We start from the raw sequence: 16,959 nt of genomic DNA, 5'->3' as shown, positions 1-16,959 counted from the left end.
AAATTGCAAACTGTTAATGGAACACTTTTGCCAAACCCCTTGAATCAAATCTAAAACTCTACAATTCAATCACATCTTGATTGTCTGGTGCATACTTGGCAGTGTGCAAAGGCAAAACTACAAAAAAATGTCATTGCACATATGGATCTGATTGTAAATCTAAGAACAAATCCCACGCTTATACAGCTGTAAAAACACAAAGAGACAATGAGAAAAAGGTTTTTGTGAATTCCATTTATTAGTCCATTAATGAAAACCTTCCAGCACATGGTTCAGCTGGAAAACCGAGGGCTAATAACAGACCAAAGAGCCAATGAGATGTAAATGTACTCACATATTTATTACATAAATATATAGTAAAATAGACCAGCAACAATTACCATAAAAAATATCTTCCTTTAAAACCCTGACCATAAACAAAGATTTGAAAATCACACACTGACATTTACAAACACGCTGATTGTCTGGACCTGTCGTAAGCAGCCCACCATATAAACCTGACAGCACACCACCCACTGGACTCAAGTTTGGGGGGGCGGGGGGAGGGGTGGAGGGTGTAAAATGGAGGGGTGGGTAATAGGTCCAGGTGAGGAAGGGTTTGGTGTGATGAAGTTGTGGGTGGTGTGAGAGGAGATCACAGTAGATATTCGGATGTTTCCTGCGTGTATATGCGTTTATCTGCAATAAGTGCTGTCAGTGTGGATTTATTTAGCCCAGAGCATTGCCTTAAGCTTCATTGTATGTCTTTGCATGTTTGTTTACCCCCGTGCATCATGGGAATGAATCCTGAACATTGTTCCTTTGCTTTGCATGCCAGTGACAGTGGCGTCAACTGAGAGGTAAATAAAGAGAGGAAAAGGAGACAAAAAGAACAAAACCTGGGTTTCTTAAAATTTGTTGGTATAATGTTATTCTTGTGTGGTTGAACTGGCACCAGACATCCAGAAGGTGGGGTTTGTCGTACCAAGGAAATTTACATAGTCTCCCATATGTCAGTAACATAAGAGTAAACTTTTAAAGACCTTCTGTAACCCTTTTATTACCCTGATAATACATGACGGTCTGGCACCTCGGGATCAAGATTGAATGAGAGATCTGTACTCATACAGTTAATGGCCTTTATTTTCTGTGCACTGTTTCCTATAATGCACCAAAGTCTAGCAAAGGCTGTACCTGCAGTCTCAATGGTTTTCTATTGAAGCTTTCCATCTCAGTGTTTATTTCCTTTGGAGTTGTATTCTCTCCCCTTGTCTAGTACTGTTCCAGGACCTCGACATCAATCCTTCAGTGACTCATAATATTCAGCTCAAGAATAATAAAAATAAAAACTCTTCCAGTTTTAGGCAGTCTTCGTAGTAACTTCTAAGATGAGGGATATCAGTGATTGACAAGTGAAAAATAACCATGAATGTGTTTTAATAACTGAATTCCAAGATGACGCTGTTCTCTTGAGCCCATAAAAAAGAAATATCTACCAGCTTCTGGATTTCCTTCTTTTATGTTTGCACAGTGTCCTAAAAGCAGCACAATTGCCAAGTTCTTGCTAAACAGGAGATCTCTATTGTTCTGGCTTACAATATAAAGCAACACTTTTTTTCTTTCTTGGAAGTTGGCGCCAACTTTAAAGGTTCTCGTGTAACAGCCATAAAATTGTTATTATTAATGACACCCACCATGTGAAGTCAAGTCCGAATCTTGTTGTTTCCGTTTGCGTTATTGCCAAACTAGTACTAAGACACACTGTTATCGTATGTTGTGTTTACTGTATGACATGTGTGTCGCGCTGAGAGATACACCATTTATCTTTGTTGGTGGAATCATTATAGCAACAATCAATCAACCAATCAACACATGGCAAATTAACCACCTGTCGATTAGCAGTTAGTATTAGCCAAGTTAGCTACATGTTAGTAACTATGTTGCTATACAACAGGGTGATAATTCACAGCAATGTGCAACTTTTCCCACATATTGGTGTTGAACTACACAGGCTACCATGTCGCTCTCTCAGTATATTTGCACAACATGATTTAATTAGCTAAAATCAACAATGTTTGACATTTGACATTGCTAGCGGTAGAAGTCATTCGACAATTGATTGATTTACTTTGAAAGTGAAGTGCCTCTGTTTTACTACAGCTCAGAGAGTAGTTGGTGACTATTTGCAAACAAGTTGGTGTGTTTTATTCAAACTGCGTCAATTAATCTGATAGCAACAAAGCAATCGCAAGGAGGTTGCCGGTGCAGCAGTATATACCTTTTTGCAACCAGTTTCACCTAACAAAGCAAGCAACCTCTTTGGCGATACTTATTTTTCCCTAGTTACTGGTGATTGTTAATCAGATTCTAGCCTATTTTTTTTTTTCCAAAATTGCCAATATAACTAACAGACAATATAAAACGCGGACATAGCTTCCGAGTGGAAAAAATAAAGCCTATGCGGAAGTGTCTTAAACCTGCATTCTATTTAGAGGCCACCAGATGGCGATAGTTGTGGTCGCAAAAAGATTTCGAGTTCTATAGAACTGTATGGGAAAACAGTTTTCTGTCTTGACTTTTTAGCACTGTCCTGATGAGTTTCTGGGGTCATTCAGTCGCTTTAAGTCATATTTAATAAAGTAATCTATTTTGAACATTAATTTTGTGCATCAAAATGGGACTGTGTAACAGTATGACCATGTAACAGTAGCTATGCAAATCTTTTTCTAATGTTGCAACTAATAATCACTTCATTACGTGAGGTTTTGTTTAAATTAAAATGAACTAAAGGAACTTCATGAGCCACTGACTTGATGAAATCCTACACATTATCCTGGATTGGGGTAAGTAACAATTGTTTGTGGTTGCTCCAAAGATAATAACCTGGCTGAAAAGTTTCAAAATAACTAACAAAAACACCTAGCATCCTGTCTTTGGCACCTTCCAATTATCCCTGACTGGTCAGGTCAACCCCTGAGTGTCTGCAGAACACATCTTTTTCCCAGCAGCTTCTGCAGTCACAGTGAAACAAGGAACATTTGAAAGAGTGGTATCAAACAAAGAACAGTGGTTCCTTTTTTGTAATTTTGTTAAATGTATTGTAGTGTGTTTTTCCACCGACACAAATATGCAGGCTGAAAGACTGTCCTTGAGAAGATCAGAGGAGAAAGAAAATTCCCAAAGAAACATCAAATTAAAACTTAACCCAGAGAGCGAGAGAAAGAGAGAGAAAAAAGAGGGAGAGAGCGAAAGAGCTCTTCATCTCCGACTGTGAGGTTACTTTGCTTCTATTGGCTGATTTTTCTGTAATATTTACCACATGAGGTTTGTAAAAAGTGTTGAGGGTAATGCACAATACAGACCGTGAAACTGATGTTTTCATGTTAAATCAAGAAAAAAATACATCCTACTAAGTCGTTCAGTCTATTAATTGCAGCTCTAAAGACTTTACTTGTTCTTGATTTATCATATGGCCTCACACACCCGTGTTGCACAAAGTGTCTCTTTTAAATAGGACAATCAATAGTAAAATAGTGAATACAGACACATATAGCTCATAGACATTTGTACATGACAACCCCATCTAGAAATAGTCTGACACAAAAACCTGGTAAAATGAAACCTTCCTTGAAACACAGTTTTTGCGAGTTTCACAGAACATACTATAAGCATGCTAAGCTTTCTGTACATGCAACACTGAGACCTATCTGTTACAAACATTGTGGGCAAAAAGGTGTGCAGTAAAGACGATGTAAGCAGTGGGCATGGCGCCTTGAAGCCATGGTGGTTTTTGGTAATTTGCTGGTGCTGTATCAAGTGACTTGGACCTGCTACATAGTGAAATAAATGGATTTCTTTCCTTAAGGTTTGCTGACCAGAGAGAGTTTTCTTCGGATTTTGCGTACAAGAATGGGCTCATGGGCCATGAGAGCTGATGGTGCACATGCTCTGAGAGCGTTTGACAAAACAGGACAAGTGAGACATCTTGGACCAATAGAGTGGGAAAGACAGAGGATGGATGAAAGCACCCTTTGAGGCCTTTTTAATCAAACCTGAGCAGTTTTAAACCAATTTTTCAACCTGACAAGCATTGCATAATTTTCTTAGAAGCAGCCCCCACCTCCATACAACTACTATACAGTTTATATATTCATATATTCTCTGATCTGTATCTCTGATTGATAGACTGTTAATAAATGAGCTAATCCGTGTACATTCTTATCTGTCTAGGCATGCATTTTACACCCGTTTACAAAAAACATTGCTATAAATCTCCATGCAGACAGTCAGAGCAGCATAAAACTTATTCCAAGACCACACCACTGTACCACCTATAAGTATCTTCAGGTCTTACTTGGTATTTGGTGTAAAAAGGAAAACAGTGTCCACATAAAGTTATTCATAGTGGCCAAATCATACAGCACTGAACTCAGCTAACAGGGGACCAACTATACTTTTACATATTTTCTGTCACATATATTCTCTGGATACTCATATTAAACATGATCAGTGTTTCAAATAATGAGGTTGAGATAAGTTCAAGTAGTTCCTGTGAGCCATAAGCTCAAATTTCAGATAGTTTTCTCTACTCTTGGCTATAAACTGCATATAAAACATAGGTGTGACTATTAAAGGCACTGTGAAAGTGCCTTAAACCAGCATTCTTTCTAATGGCCACAAAGGGGTAATTCCTGTGAATGTCACAAGATGGGACTTCCCTAATAATTGGGTGCCACGGTGGCAAAGTTCATCTTTTCTAAATAAGTGTGCTCTTCACTTGGTGTGATGTCGCTGAGAACAGATATCCCCTAATATGGTAATTTCAGGCACACAGCTCAGGCTGCCAGCACAGAAGTTTCCTTTTTTGTTTTGTTTATGAGGGGCAGCCAATCAGAAGAAAGTTGGCTTACAGGGTAAAATCGTAAAGTATAATAGTGACAGAGTATGATGGCTCAGTCACATGAGAGTAAAAAAAGGCAGCCTCCGTGCGACAAAGAAAAAAGGGCGGTTGCCCAGTGATTGCATTGATTGTTGCAGCGGTTGAGCGTGCAACACCCTCAACTTCTCAGTGACCACATTTGATCACAAGGCAATTGCACAGATTGCCAGTTGGGAGGCGACCAGTCTCCAAACAAACGTGATCTGAGTTGGGCTGCGTGCAATCACTCTCAAACAAACTGGAACAGGTTTGCAAATAATTACAGTCGGATTTATAAATCCAGACAGACTGCCAACACAATGCAATCAGCAATAGTCTGCGCCAATCAGCAAAACTCATCTATGACACGTCTTTGCAGCAGGGGAATTACCTTGCAAATGTTTTATCATTGTCTTGATGGCAGCAACTGACGAGTGGTCGCCCGTCTCTAAAGCAACCATTTCAAAGGTAACAAGATTGCAAGTTCATTGCACACTGTTGCAATAATTTGTGTCTCCAGCCTCTGTTTTCTGTAGTGTGACTGGAGCATGAGGTAAACAAGGATAATAATGAATTGTGACTCATTCAGAGCAACTCAAGTACAGTCCAAGAATAAAAAATATTTAGCTGGAAATGAGGATAACTGTTCCCTTTAATGTAACCTTGGATAAACGGGGTGACTTTAGTCTCTTGATCAATACAGCTTAATTTATATGCATCTTACTCAGCCATTAATGCATAGCTATCCAAACATACTCTAACAGTCAATTATAATTCACGCTTACTGAACATTGTCAGAAACTTGTAACAATGTTTGTAGCTTGTCCAATAAATAACATTTGGTGCTTTGATTACATTGTTTAGCTCATGGGTTTCAATTTTCTCTTCTGATTTTCTTGTTGCACTAATGCAGCCACAAAGGGAGTACTAGCTTGGACATAGTCATTTAATATTGTATGTAGTGATAACCTTAAAGTCACTCTTGGGAGTCCTCAGTTCCTACCATGCAGCATATTAATTCATTCTTTTCCCCGAGAACAAACTCCACAGCATTTCTAAGTGCAAGCCTTCATAATAAATCCTCTGGAGTCCTATGAAACATGCTGTACAGCAATGCCACACAAGAGGAGGGATATAAAAACAATCGATAAGGCCATCATTGGAAAGGAGAACCCAAAATTGCAAAGCCTCGAAGCGCAGCCGTGGCTGCTCTTTTCTGCAGCAACAGTCCATTTGTAAGAATTGATGCAGCTTTTAGTTTAAAATATCACCCACTCCTGAAATTCACAGTTTTGTTTTGTTTTTTATCTCTTGCAGTCCCGCCACACTCAAGTAGAAATGCTTCCCAAGTGACCCCTCCTACTTCCTCTCTGTTAGCCCGCTGAACACAGTGTTGGTTACATTCTTCAAAGGAAATAACACAAGTATGTGACAGGAATCTGTTTTTACAGACTTCCGTCACACACCGCGGCCTGAAAAGGTGCTTTAGGGATTTTTGGAAGGGGAAGCAAAGCAGGTCCATCAGACATTCAGCATTCACACACTTACACTCAACGTTCACTTGCACACAGCACAGTTCTCATGTGAAACAGCAACATCCACGTGCACACACTTATATACATGCACAGCCTTGGTTTTAGCCATACAACTGAGAGTTAAACAGAAAATAAAAGAGGCCTGTGGCTGGAGGACTACAGCCAGTTCATTTGCCCCGCTGAGGGCAAATAGTGCCTGGCTTGGATGGGAGCCATGCACTGCTGTATGTACACCACAAGCAATTGGATGAGGAAAAGCTGAATATTGCTGCTGGCACTTTGACCCTAAAGAGTGCAAAGACGCTAGAGTGTTGCTGACATGAAAGGATGAATTAATTTTTGCACACAGTTTTTCTTGCACATATCTATGCGAATGTAATTTATTGATAATCAAAAATAAAACTGTAACCAAAATCAATCATTTTGTATGTCTTTACTGTGTTATGGTAACTCACCTATTCCACGAAAAAACTGACCAAACGGAGTCAAAAACAACAGATCTTGACTTTCTCTTTCATGATCTTTTATGAAAGACGTGTTTCATGAAACATATGTGACTTTGATGTTATAACCCCGTAATTAACACTTTAAATTAATCAAATGTCAAAATTAACTCATTCACTGCCAGCCATTGGCAGTGAATGAGTTAAACCCATTGACTCATTCACTGCAATTGACGGCTATAGACGTCAATTGCAGTGAATGAGTTAAGTGATGATAATCACCGTGTGAAATCAAAATATACGACTTGAACATGGGAGTCGATCTCCTTTAAGTAAAAATGATGACTTGGTCTCTCAGCATTTTCTTATCAATCTGATGCTTTAAAAAATACTCCTAATATTTCAGATGTTTTTCTTTTTTTCTGGCAGGAATGGTCTTCCATATAGTGCGGCACAAAACCCAAGCGATACACAAAAGCACCCAAACCCAAACAAACAAAAACCAACAGACAAAACACTCCCCACATGTAAAGAAATCGATTTCGATTTAGGGTTAAGAAAGCAGTGAGGGCCTGGTTATGTCTGCCCGAGGTTGGACTTGGGGTCCGATTTCTGGGAACCTGGATGTCTACTCCTTTCCATCCAGGAAAGGATGACAGAACAAGTGTAAAATGAACACTGCTGATTGCAAATTGAGACAAAAAAGAGGAGCTAACAATGGTTTTTTCATCCAAGGTTCATCATCATTTATTAGAAAATGTTCTTTTACCTGAGAGAATCCTTCAATAGCTTCCTTTACCCATTCACAAAAAGTGGTCTGTGTTTGCGTGTGTGCGTGCACGTGTGTGTGTCTGTGTGTGTGTACTGGGTCTTGCCGATGCTCTCATGGGACAGTGCATTATTTTCACACAAATGTAAGAAAGAGATCTGATTAGACATAAAAATCAAATAAAATTCACAATGTTTACTCGGCCACTTATTGCACTTCATTCAAAATAACTGTAAACGCTATAATTGATTATTTCATTGCATGGCTTTGCCCAAAGGCCTCTGCCGTTTTTACTTTCAGATTGAACAGAAATTTAATGGTGCAAAAGTCATTTGGCTTGGGTGCAATTTAAATATACATATATATATATTCATAATTATAGTATTACCTCTGAAGAATCTTCTACCTACTGTTGGTTTGGTCAATTCAAAGTGCTTCTAAGTAAGTGCTAAAGGAAAATGGATTTTTGCTATCAAACACTTGCCTCACATTTCAAAAGAAGAGGTAAGCACATGGTTAACTAACCTTACTTGTGCTACATAAATTTCAGCAACTTGGTCGCGATATGCAAAGATTAAAGCTACATTTTCAAGAAAGACTGAATTTAGGGCCTGGTTTTAATTTTATATTTTGAGGCTCTGAGACACACCAAACAATGAGAGCATCGCATTCGACGCACACAAGCAAAGTTCCAAACAACACACATATACATACACACACCACTTTCTGAGCAGTTTACAAAAAAACAGCACGTCTCGTAGAATCCTTGTTCTCCACAACATCCCCGGAACCCCTCCTACTTCTCTGGGTCCCAGACGACTGTGGAGATTTACTGAGCCTAAGGACCAGCCAGCAGGCTGGGCTAAAGGCCAGCTAACCCCAACAGTTCTGGCCCACACCCACAGAAAGTAGCAAGGGTCTCTGGGTCATGCAAAGAACCTCTGGAATTCAAGCAAGGGCCAAATCTGATTTCATAAGCAAGACCGGCTCACAGTTGTTACAGTGAGCATGTCTTTTGGAGGGATTTGGAGGAAAATTGCATAGACATCTTGCTACTTGCATGTCTTAACAAACTCTACATTTGGCATGGGGGAGGGGAGAGGGAAACCAAAAACAACCATAAAACCAAAAGACATTACAGACAATCTCCACCCTTGTCCAACATGTCAACATGTGAGAATAAACCAGGATCCATGGAGGGGAAGGGCTGAGAAGCTCCACAAAGCCAGCCTCAAAAACATCAGTCTGCTTGTTGTGGTGAGGAACAGCATGATTTGTGTGAGCTCGGGGTGTCACCAATTGTTATAAACCAAAATTACTTTCAGCTTTAAACAGTTGGAGCTGAAAATATGATGCTTGGTTCAAACTTGCATCATTTAAGACACCATTTGTACTTTCATTTATGCATTGTGGGAAGGTTGGTTAGCTATTCAATCTCATAGAAGCAGAAAAAAGGAAATGGATCCAGAAAAGCATTTAAAACTGACTGAGATCTGATTACTGAAACTAATTCGAGAGGTGATTCCAGACTCGTTTTAGCTAGTTACTGAAATGCTATACATACACATTTGTCTTTCCAAGATGCACAAGTAATCTTTATGCCTCACAAGTGCAACCACATCAGCAAATGACCTGTGGAAGAAGGCCCCAATGGCATCTGAAATGACTTGTGTTAATGAGGCCTCACGTACTTGTTGCAAACTACTTCAGGTTTCAGTTAAATTGATCCTCACAGAAAGTTCGGATTCAGTGTATTTAGGCTGGCTTTTTGGGGCATTGGTGAACAAATCCATTTTAGACTTTGACAACTACGATGTGGGTGTTAAACAGCTGTTTGGCATTCATGCCCAATAATACCCTGCTCCCTATCCCACTTCCAACTTTCCTTTGTAAGTCACCCAAAATCAAATATACACGTTTATCTACCTGGAGTATTTGGTGTGAGTTGCAGAGTTTTGGATATATAATTTGTAGATACGCCTGTTTTCTCTTTAATTATAACATAAGTGCCCCAAAATCTATAAAACTCAGAAGTAATGTGAAGTTACTTACAGAAAAGTCAGAAACCGTGTTGCGACATGACCAGTTTCAGGTACAGACTGTTTTCTTTGCACTAAACTAAGCCTGCCATTGCAAATGAAAAGCATTACCGCTCAGCTGAAATGAATGCCGGTCATGTTCACATTCTGTCATAGGCACGAGCTTCTTGTCACATGGTAGATGCATGCTTTCCTTCAGTGCAGCGACTTGGCGACTGAAAGCTCAGTTGGACAGGGGAGTTTTTAAGAAGCACAAAGTAAATGGGCCCGTTAGAATTATTGTTCCTCAAGAGAAGGCTGACGTTTCTGCAGCTCATGTCTCTGGAAAAGAAAAAGGCAACTCACACCAACATAATCTCGGTCAGGGGTTCTCGGTGTTTCGATGACCAATTGCAGATTTAGGGAGCACAAGAAAAATGCACATTTAATCAAAGGCTTTTTAAGTGTGTGTATCTTCAGAAAACTAGTTGATTATTGAATTTTCTTTTAACATGTTCTGTTGATTGAATTCACCTGTTGCTTATCACCCTTACCTATCCATCTTGGTCAAGCCTCATTTTTCCCAAGTCTTTTCTGTTGTTTCCCTATTTTTCTGTTGGGTTCCCTATTGCTAGCTCGACCTGCCTCTTTATCCACTGCTCTTTGACACTTTAATAAAGTCCTTGTTTTCCTGTCATGTCTTACTTTTGGCTTCTCAGTCCTGATAGAACTGTGGATGAATAAAATATATGCAAATATATGAAATTATAATAGTAGTGGATTCTTACTTGGGCCACAAAAATGCCACTGAGAGCCACTGGAGCACACTTAGAGAACCCCGGCTCTACTATGGGCCATGTAGATTTGACTTTGGGGTGAAGCGTCTCTTTAATAAAACATCCCCCACTGCACTCCTGACCTTTAACTGCCACAGCTGCTGGCAACACTCACATCAATAGTTTGGAAAAACGGAATCTGATCCCATAGGTAAACGCACACTCACACACAAAACTATAGTCATTCATGTGAAGCGTGAGAACACGAGGGGTATGCATCCATCTCTTTGCAAACAACACGAGGCACAGGGCTTACGATTAATGTCACAGGGCACTTCTGAATATGGATCTGCATGCACATGTGAGAGGGTGCACACATAAAAAAAATGTAACAAGCATTACACATTACTTTGCTCTTTTTTTTCTTTTTACTTTTATCCACTTGCATGACAATGGGATGGAGCGGTTAAATTGACTTTTTACAATGAATCTTCGAGTGTTGTATGTTTTTGTATTTACATCCTTGGTTATGGCCAAAATAAGCTGTAAATGAAAAAAACAAAACAAAACACAAAACATAGAAAAATACATAACATAGTATTGCACCTTGCAGATGGGCAATATATATATTCTCAGTTTTGTTGGTTGTTTTGTAACATCTATGTGACACCACTATCCTCTCTGCTGGTGTGTGGAAGTTAGGTTGTGGGTGCCGGGGTCAGGTCCAGCCCCCTCCTGTCAGCTACATTCAATTCCATAAAACACTCAGCTATTACAGAAGTCAATCCCTCAGTCTCTGGGCCATTCACATTTTAGGTTTACCGTCTAAAGACTGTGCCTTTAAGGTGGAGAAGTGCTCACGTTGGCAGCGCTCAGAGCTGATGTCTCGACATTTTCTTGAATTTAAGTTGCACCTCCTGTCATTCGAGAACCAAATCAATAAGGTAGAGGGCACCAAAGCTTGAGGGAAGAGTCCTTTTGTAACTTACACTGATGCGTACACAAGCACATATTATCTCGACATGTACACTTTTTTAAAATCTATATATGCATCTCTGAACTTTCACATGTGCCTGCAAAATATGACTCCTCCCAAGTTCCTTTGAGTCTTGTGTTGTGTGAGGTATGACAAGATTGTGTTTCAGTTTTTTTTTGTATTTTCAGTTTTTGTTGCGTTATTTTTTTTCTATTTGTTTTTTTTTCTTTCCTCCAAAGATGTATTTCATTAAAAAAAAAAGGAACAAAATATATATAAAAAAAGAAATTCCTGGGTTTTTTTTGTTGGTTGTAAATTTCCTCCTGATAAAAGGGGACGGACAACTGGACAGACACGGGGACAGGGACAAACAGATCAGTTGGCTTACAAACACAAACTATAGACGTGAAAAAGAAGTGAAATATGTTACACTGCACACATGGTCAAAAAGTGACAACAGCTGTTTTGTTTTTCTTTTACACAGAGCAGTTGAAGGGTCAAAAAAAACAAACAAACAGAAATATAAGAAAACAATGATAAAATGAAAAAAAAAAAATCTCCAATAATTTTGTTCCGGAGTCTTTTTTTTTTTTTTAAAGTCATCTTTTTTTTTCATATTGTTTGACGGATGTAAAATCCTTTTCATATATCTTTTGTTTTCTTAATCTACATCAGACTCAGAAGGTAAAAAGCAGCATTATAACCCCTACTGTCACACGCACATACCCAGTCAGCTCACAAAAACAAAGGCCGTCGATTTCTTTATCGGTTCTTGTACAAAGATGTGTTGGAATCCCAAACCTGCATCTCAGGAATGCGGGATCTGTCTTCCTGATCCTCACAATCTGAACGTTGGAGGTAATCCTTACAGTGGGAGCTGAGGGAGGACATTTGGGGTCGTCAGCTGGCACGGGAGCGGGGGTTTGCGTGGGGCTGCGTGGGAGCCGAAGGGGACATCTGCCCTTCCTCCCTGTGTTTGACGACATTGTCTCTGCAACCAGCCACATCACCCCCTCTCGCCCATGTCAATGATGGCAGTGAGAGTTGGGGCCCTCAGCTTTTTTTGTTTGTTTGTTTCCTGTCCTTTCTTCTTCTCTTGCATCCACGCATTCTCACACTCCAGTCTCTCGTCCCTGCTGCTTTGTCGGTCACATTCAATTGGTGGCGCCACTCTAAAAGGGCAGTTATGGCCAGCCTTGTTTCACAAGGCCTGGATCCTGTTTGGTGTGAATGAATCTGGACAAAACTGGGTATGAACTGCTCAGCGGTGACAGCTAGGATGCTTTGGGTAAAGGAGAGGATTTTCAGTGTTCAGAAGAGGGCTTAAAGTGAACTTTGAGTGGGCTCTAGTATGGGACAGTGAGTACTACACGGATAAAGAGAAAGCCCTCCTATGGAGGGATCTCTGCCCACTGCTTTTGGGCTGTTTTGGCTCTACTGGTGTAATGCTGACAACAGGACAGGTTTAGGGCCAAGCCCACTGCAAGTGCAAAGGCCCAGTTAAACAGAGCAGTTCAGGATACCCATTTGTGGTCAATTTTAATTGGGGAAACTAACCCGAAAAGGAGAGTTTATGGGGTGTTGCATTAGTGCAAAAACTCCCACCAGCCTGGCTGAGTGGGGTCTGTTATCATATTGATGGCAGGAGGGGGGGTTAGACTTGAGCTAGGCTCCAGAAAGGGCAGTGTCACGGACTGGACAAGAGGAGGGTAGAAAAGAAAAGAGTGGGGATGGATCTCTAGAGGTGGTGATGCACTTTAGGAAGAGTCAAACCAGACTCCACCGCTGTGCCCAAAGATGGCGTTCCAGTTCCTCTCCCCTCCCAACTGCACTCAAGCTCTGAGGAGGTGTGGATAACCCATCCTGTGCATGTGCCCAGTATAAACTACTGCTTGGTATCGGATAGAAAATAAACTAGATTTCTTTCAACCCAGTGAGATTTGGCTTGGCCCCAGAATTGGATTGAACAGAGTGAGCTTTTGAAATCAAATCAAACACTCTTGTATGGTCATTTGGAGGGTAAACTTGTCATATCTGCCATGGATGTTTGAGCTGAGATATTACTGCTATAGTAGTGAGCGTTGGGGAGCTAGAAGTGCGATTGAGTTGCTTGTGAGGAGGCTTCACTCCATCATTTTTTATGTCAAACACACTGCCCATGCATGACAGAAAGCTGAAATTTTCCATGAAAATATTTACCAAGCTCCAGTGGCAGCTATCGTAAGTGTAGCGTGGTACGTCATCACCACATGCTGATTTGACGGGCGTGGCCACCTTGACTTTTCAGTTACTCCGTGTAATCGTTCCTCTTGCTGCTTTTTGCTTTAATGGGCTGCACATCCCACGCTGTCCTTCGTTGCTTCTGCGAGCCGGTTTCTGTCTTTAGAGAAACTGGTAAATCCAAATTTGAAAAGATGACACTTGGTCCCACTTGATAAAAAAAAAGAAAAAGAAAAAGAAGAAGAGATAACCCGAATGTTATGGGTACCACTCCCTGGAAGGGGGTAAAACCTTCCAGGGGGATGGTTGGCCCTCCTGTCTTCAGTGGTATTTCATTTGAACCAAGTGACAGCGCTGTGTGTATGTGTGTATTCTGTGAGTGTTTTAGTCTTTCCATGACTACGAGTGTGCACCTATGCAAAAAGCTATGCACATCTGTGTATCATTCTACACATACTCCAACTCGAATGGTGTATGTCTGTGTGTAGGCTGTGGGCAGCTGCCCTGTGTCCACAGAGGTGAGGTAGTGCCTGACACCACAGGGGCAGTAATGCTGCCCCAGCCTAGGGGTGTGTCCACTTTGAGGTAAATGGTAGCCTTCTTGGCATTTGCCTGCTCTCAGTGACGTCCATGGTAAAAAAAAAAAAAAAAAAAGAATAAAATAACCAAGAAACAAGAAAAAAAACAAAACAAAACAGAAGGCAAATGTGTATGGAAGCCTGGAGGGGCCACACTGAGTTGAGCCCACGATAAGAGGACTCTGTACAAACCCTGCAGGTTAGGGCTGTATATCAACACTGCCGTGCAGTGCATTCAGTAAAATGAGGCATTCACGTTACTCTGAGGTGATGTGTGTTTTCGTGTGTGTGTGAGAGAGTTAAAAAGACAAAAAGAGAGTCAGTGTGTATGTGATGAGGCCTGCCGTCTTGCTGGTGTTTGCTGCTATTCAGAGCCTCCTCGGAGGTTGGGTGTGGGAGATTTACTTCTGAACTCTGGCTACAGTCCAGCTTTTACGTTGTAATTCCTCTCTCTGTCCCTGCGCCTTCCTTTTCTCCCACCTCCCCTCTAAGCATCTCCCTTTCTCCTTCCCCTTCTTTTTCTCTTCCTTCCCTTCCTTCAATGCTGTAACTCTTCAGACAGAGAAGGGCTTACTTGTCATTCATAAGATGGTAGGCTGCTGGCACAAGCAGCATAGGCAATGACAAGGCAAGTCTGCTCGTGTGTGTGCGTATGTGTGTGTTGTATGTCACAGGAACCGGTCCAATGACAAAAATGAAAGTAGATATGAAGCCATGGTCTGTATGTTTTTCAAAGGTAGAGAACACAATTTCATAAAACTGGAGTAGCCTTATATAAATATAGCACCGGTTTCACAGGGATATGAGAAGAACAAGCTCCAAAAACAGCTGTCATGGCTCAGATTGAGTTGAGTAATTGATAAGTGGTGTGGCTGCTCTGCTTTACTGCCGCCGTTATGCACCACGGAAACGTTTACGTCTGCTGAAATTTTTATGTGCAGTGTCTGCTAAATTCGTGCGCCTGCATGACTGTGAGCAACAAGATGACACTACTGTCCATACTTTCTGAATCAATGCCTTAACACTTATTCAGAAATAATACTGAGAGGTGCTGGCCAGCTTTGACGCCGGAAACATGGGCTTCAAGACAAGTGTAAATCTGTGACCGCTACAATAAAACCAAGGAGGGGGAACTGACCCTCCAAAGAGTGCTGCCCTGAAGAACTGAGGTGGAACAGGCTGTGAGTGTGTGTGTGTGTGTCTGTGTGTGTTTGTGTCTTGGCAAATGGCTACAACTCTTACTAGATAAGACATCATGCTCAGACAGAAGGGCCCCCAAACAGATTTTAAAACAGGGGTTGGTATAAGGAGGGTAAAGAGGTGGAGAAGAGGGTGTTCACAAAACAAAATCCTCTGTTTGCTTCACTCTCCTGTTGCTGGTGTGTCGTTTCTGATATTGTTGTTTCCAGTTTTAAAACCACATACTGTGAATGTGATGTCAGAGAAATGCAGATTCCTGCAGAGAGGATTCTCCCTCCATTCTTCCCCCACAAGCACGATGGACTAACCCATCTTCTGTTTCGCTCCAACTTTCTCTTCCCTTTGCGTGCCGGCAAGTGTGCCTCACACCTCCTGGTCCTCGAAGACCTCTAAGAAGAGCGGGGGGAAGAGTTCGTTGGGACATTCCACCTTCATGTGAAGGAAGCGACTGGCGTGGCACGCCCCGATCATCCGCAGGTCCGTCACCTTCATCAGAAGCTTCGGCCAGAAGTGGGGAATGTTGTGCTTGCGGTAGTTGATGTAGTGCTCGAACGCCAGCAGGTACGTCTCCTGGCACTTCTCGATCTTTTCCGTACAGGTCAGGCCTGAGCGATCTGCACAAAGCAAAGAAGGCGAGCGGGAAGAGGGAGCACAGATGGCGGTGGGGAGGGGGTTGGAGAAGAAATATGGGAAAAGGATAGAAGAAGGAGAAGGGAAAAGAGAACATATGGACAATGAGTACTACATAGTTGAAGATGTAAGAACTATAAATGTTAGCAATACTAAATAAGATGAGACCTGTTATCAAGCATCATGTCCAAGGTTCTTACTGCAAATAGCATTATATTATCATGGTGCCATCTGGGTGATTACAACCCAGAAAAAAATCCTAATTTTCCAGTTTATTAAACTTGGGAAAAATACAAGCGTTTAGTCTAGGAACATAAAAAAATTGACAAATATATATATTTGTCAATTTTTAAAATGTTTTTATGCTTCTAGACTAATTAATCTCTCTCTCTCTCATATATATATATATATATGTATATATATATATATATATATATATATATATATATATATATATATATATATATATATATCAGTAAAAAAAAACAAAAACAACTTTAAATTATTTACGTTCATTCATCTATCCAATTTATTCCATTTATCCAGTTCAGGGGCGCTGCAGCCTATTTCAACTGTCATAGAGCTAAAGACTGGGTAGGCCCTGAAAGGGTGCCAGTCTATCACAGGGCCAACACATAGAGATAGACAACCATTCACACTCACACCTATGGCCAGTTTAGAAGTACTTTAACCATGCATGTTTTAGGAATGTGGGAGAAGGCCGGAATATCACTCAACAAAATGAAAAGAAATGACCACATAGATCCCAGCACCTTCTTGCTGTGAGCCGATGGTGCTAACCATGGGGCAGCAGCACCAAATATATATTCATATATTATTTATGTATATTTGCCATATTTTAAATAATTGGTGGATGCACTGAGAGAGACGAGGGCATCCCCTCTTTTTTTGCATCC

At 40.9% G+C, this 16,959-nt stretch overlaps 1 protein-coding gene across 1 annotated transcript in view; it reads right to left on the bottom strand.

Annotated features, from left to right (window-relative positions):
• Nucleotides 1–219: 219 nt before the first annotated feature.
• thrab (thyroid hormone receptor alpha b) overlaps nucleotides 220–16,959 on the bottom strand; it is a 170,738-nt gene continuing 153,998 nt past the window's right edge. The window contains exon 11 of the mRNA XM_026178097.2: nucleotides 220–16,026. Within this exon, the coding sequence (XP_026033882.1) occupies nucleotides 15,776–16,026 (251 nt within the window). The 3' untranslated portion in view covers nucleotides 220–15,775. The remainder of the gene's footprint in view (nucleotides 16,027–16,959) is intronic.

Source organism: Astatotilapia calliptera, chromosome 8 (assembly GCF_964374335.1).
Source record: "Astatotilapia calliptera chromosome 8, fAstCal68.1, whole genome shotgun sequence".
NCBI classification, from domain to species: domain Eukaryota; kingdom Metazoa; phylum Chordata; class Actinopteri; order Cichliformes; family Cichlidae; genus Astatotilapia; species Astatotilapia calliptera.
Note: the sequence above shows the minus strand (reverse complement) of the source record. Positions and strands in the feature narration are given on the sequence as shown.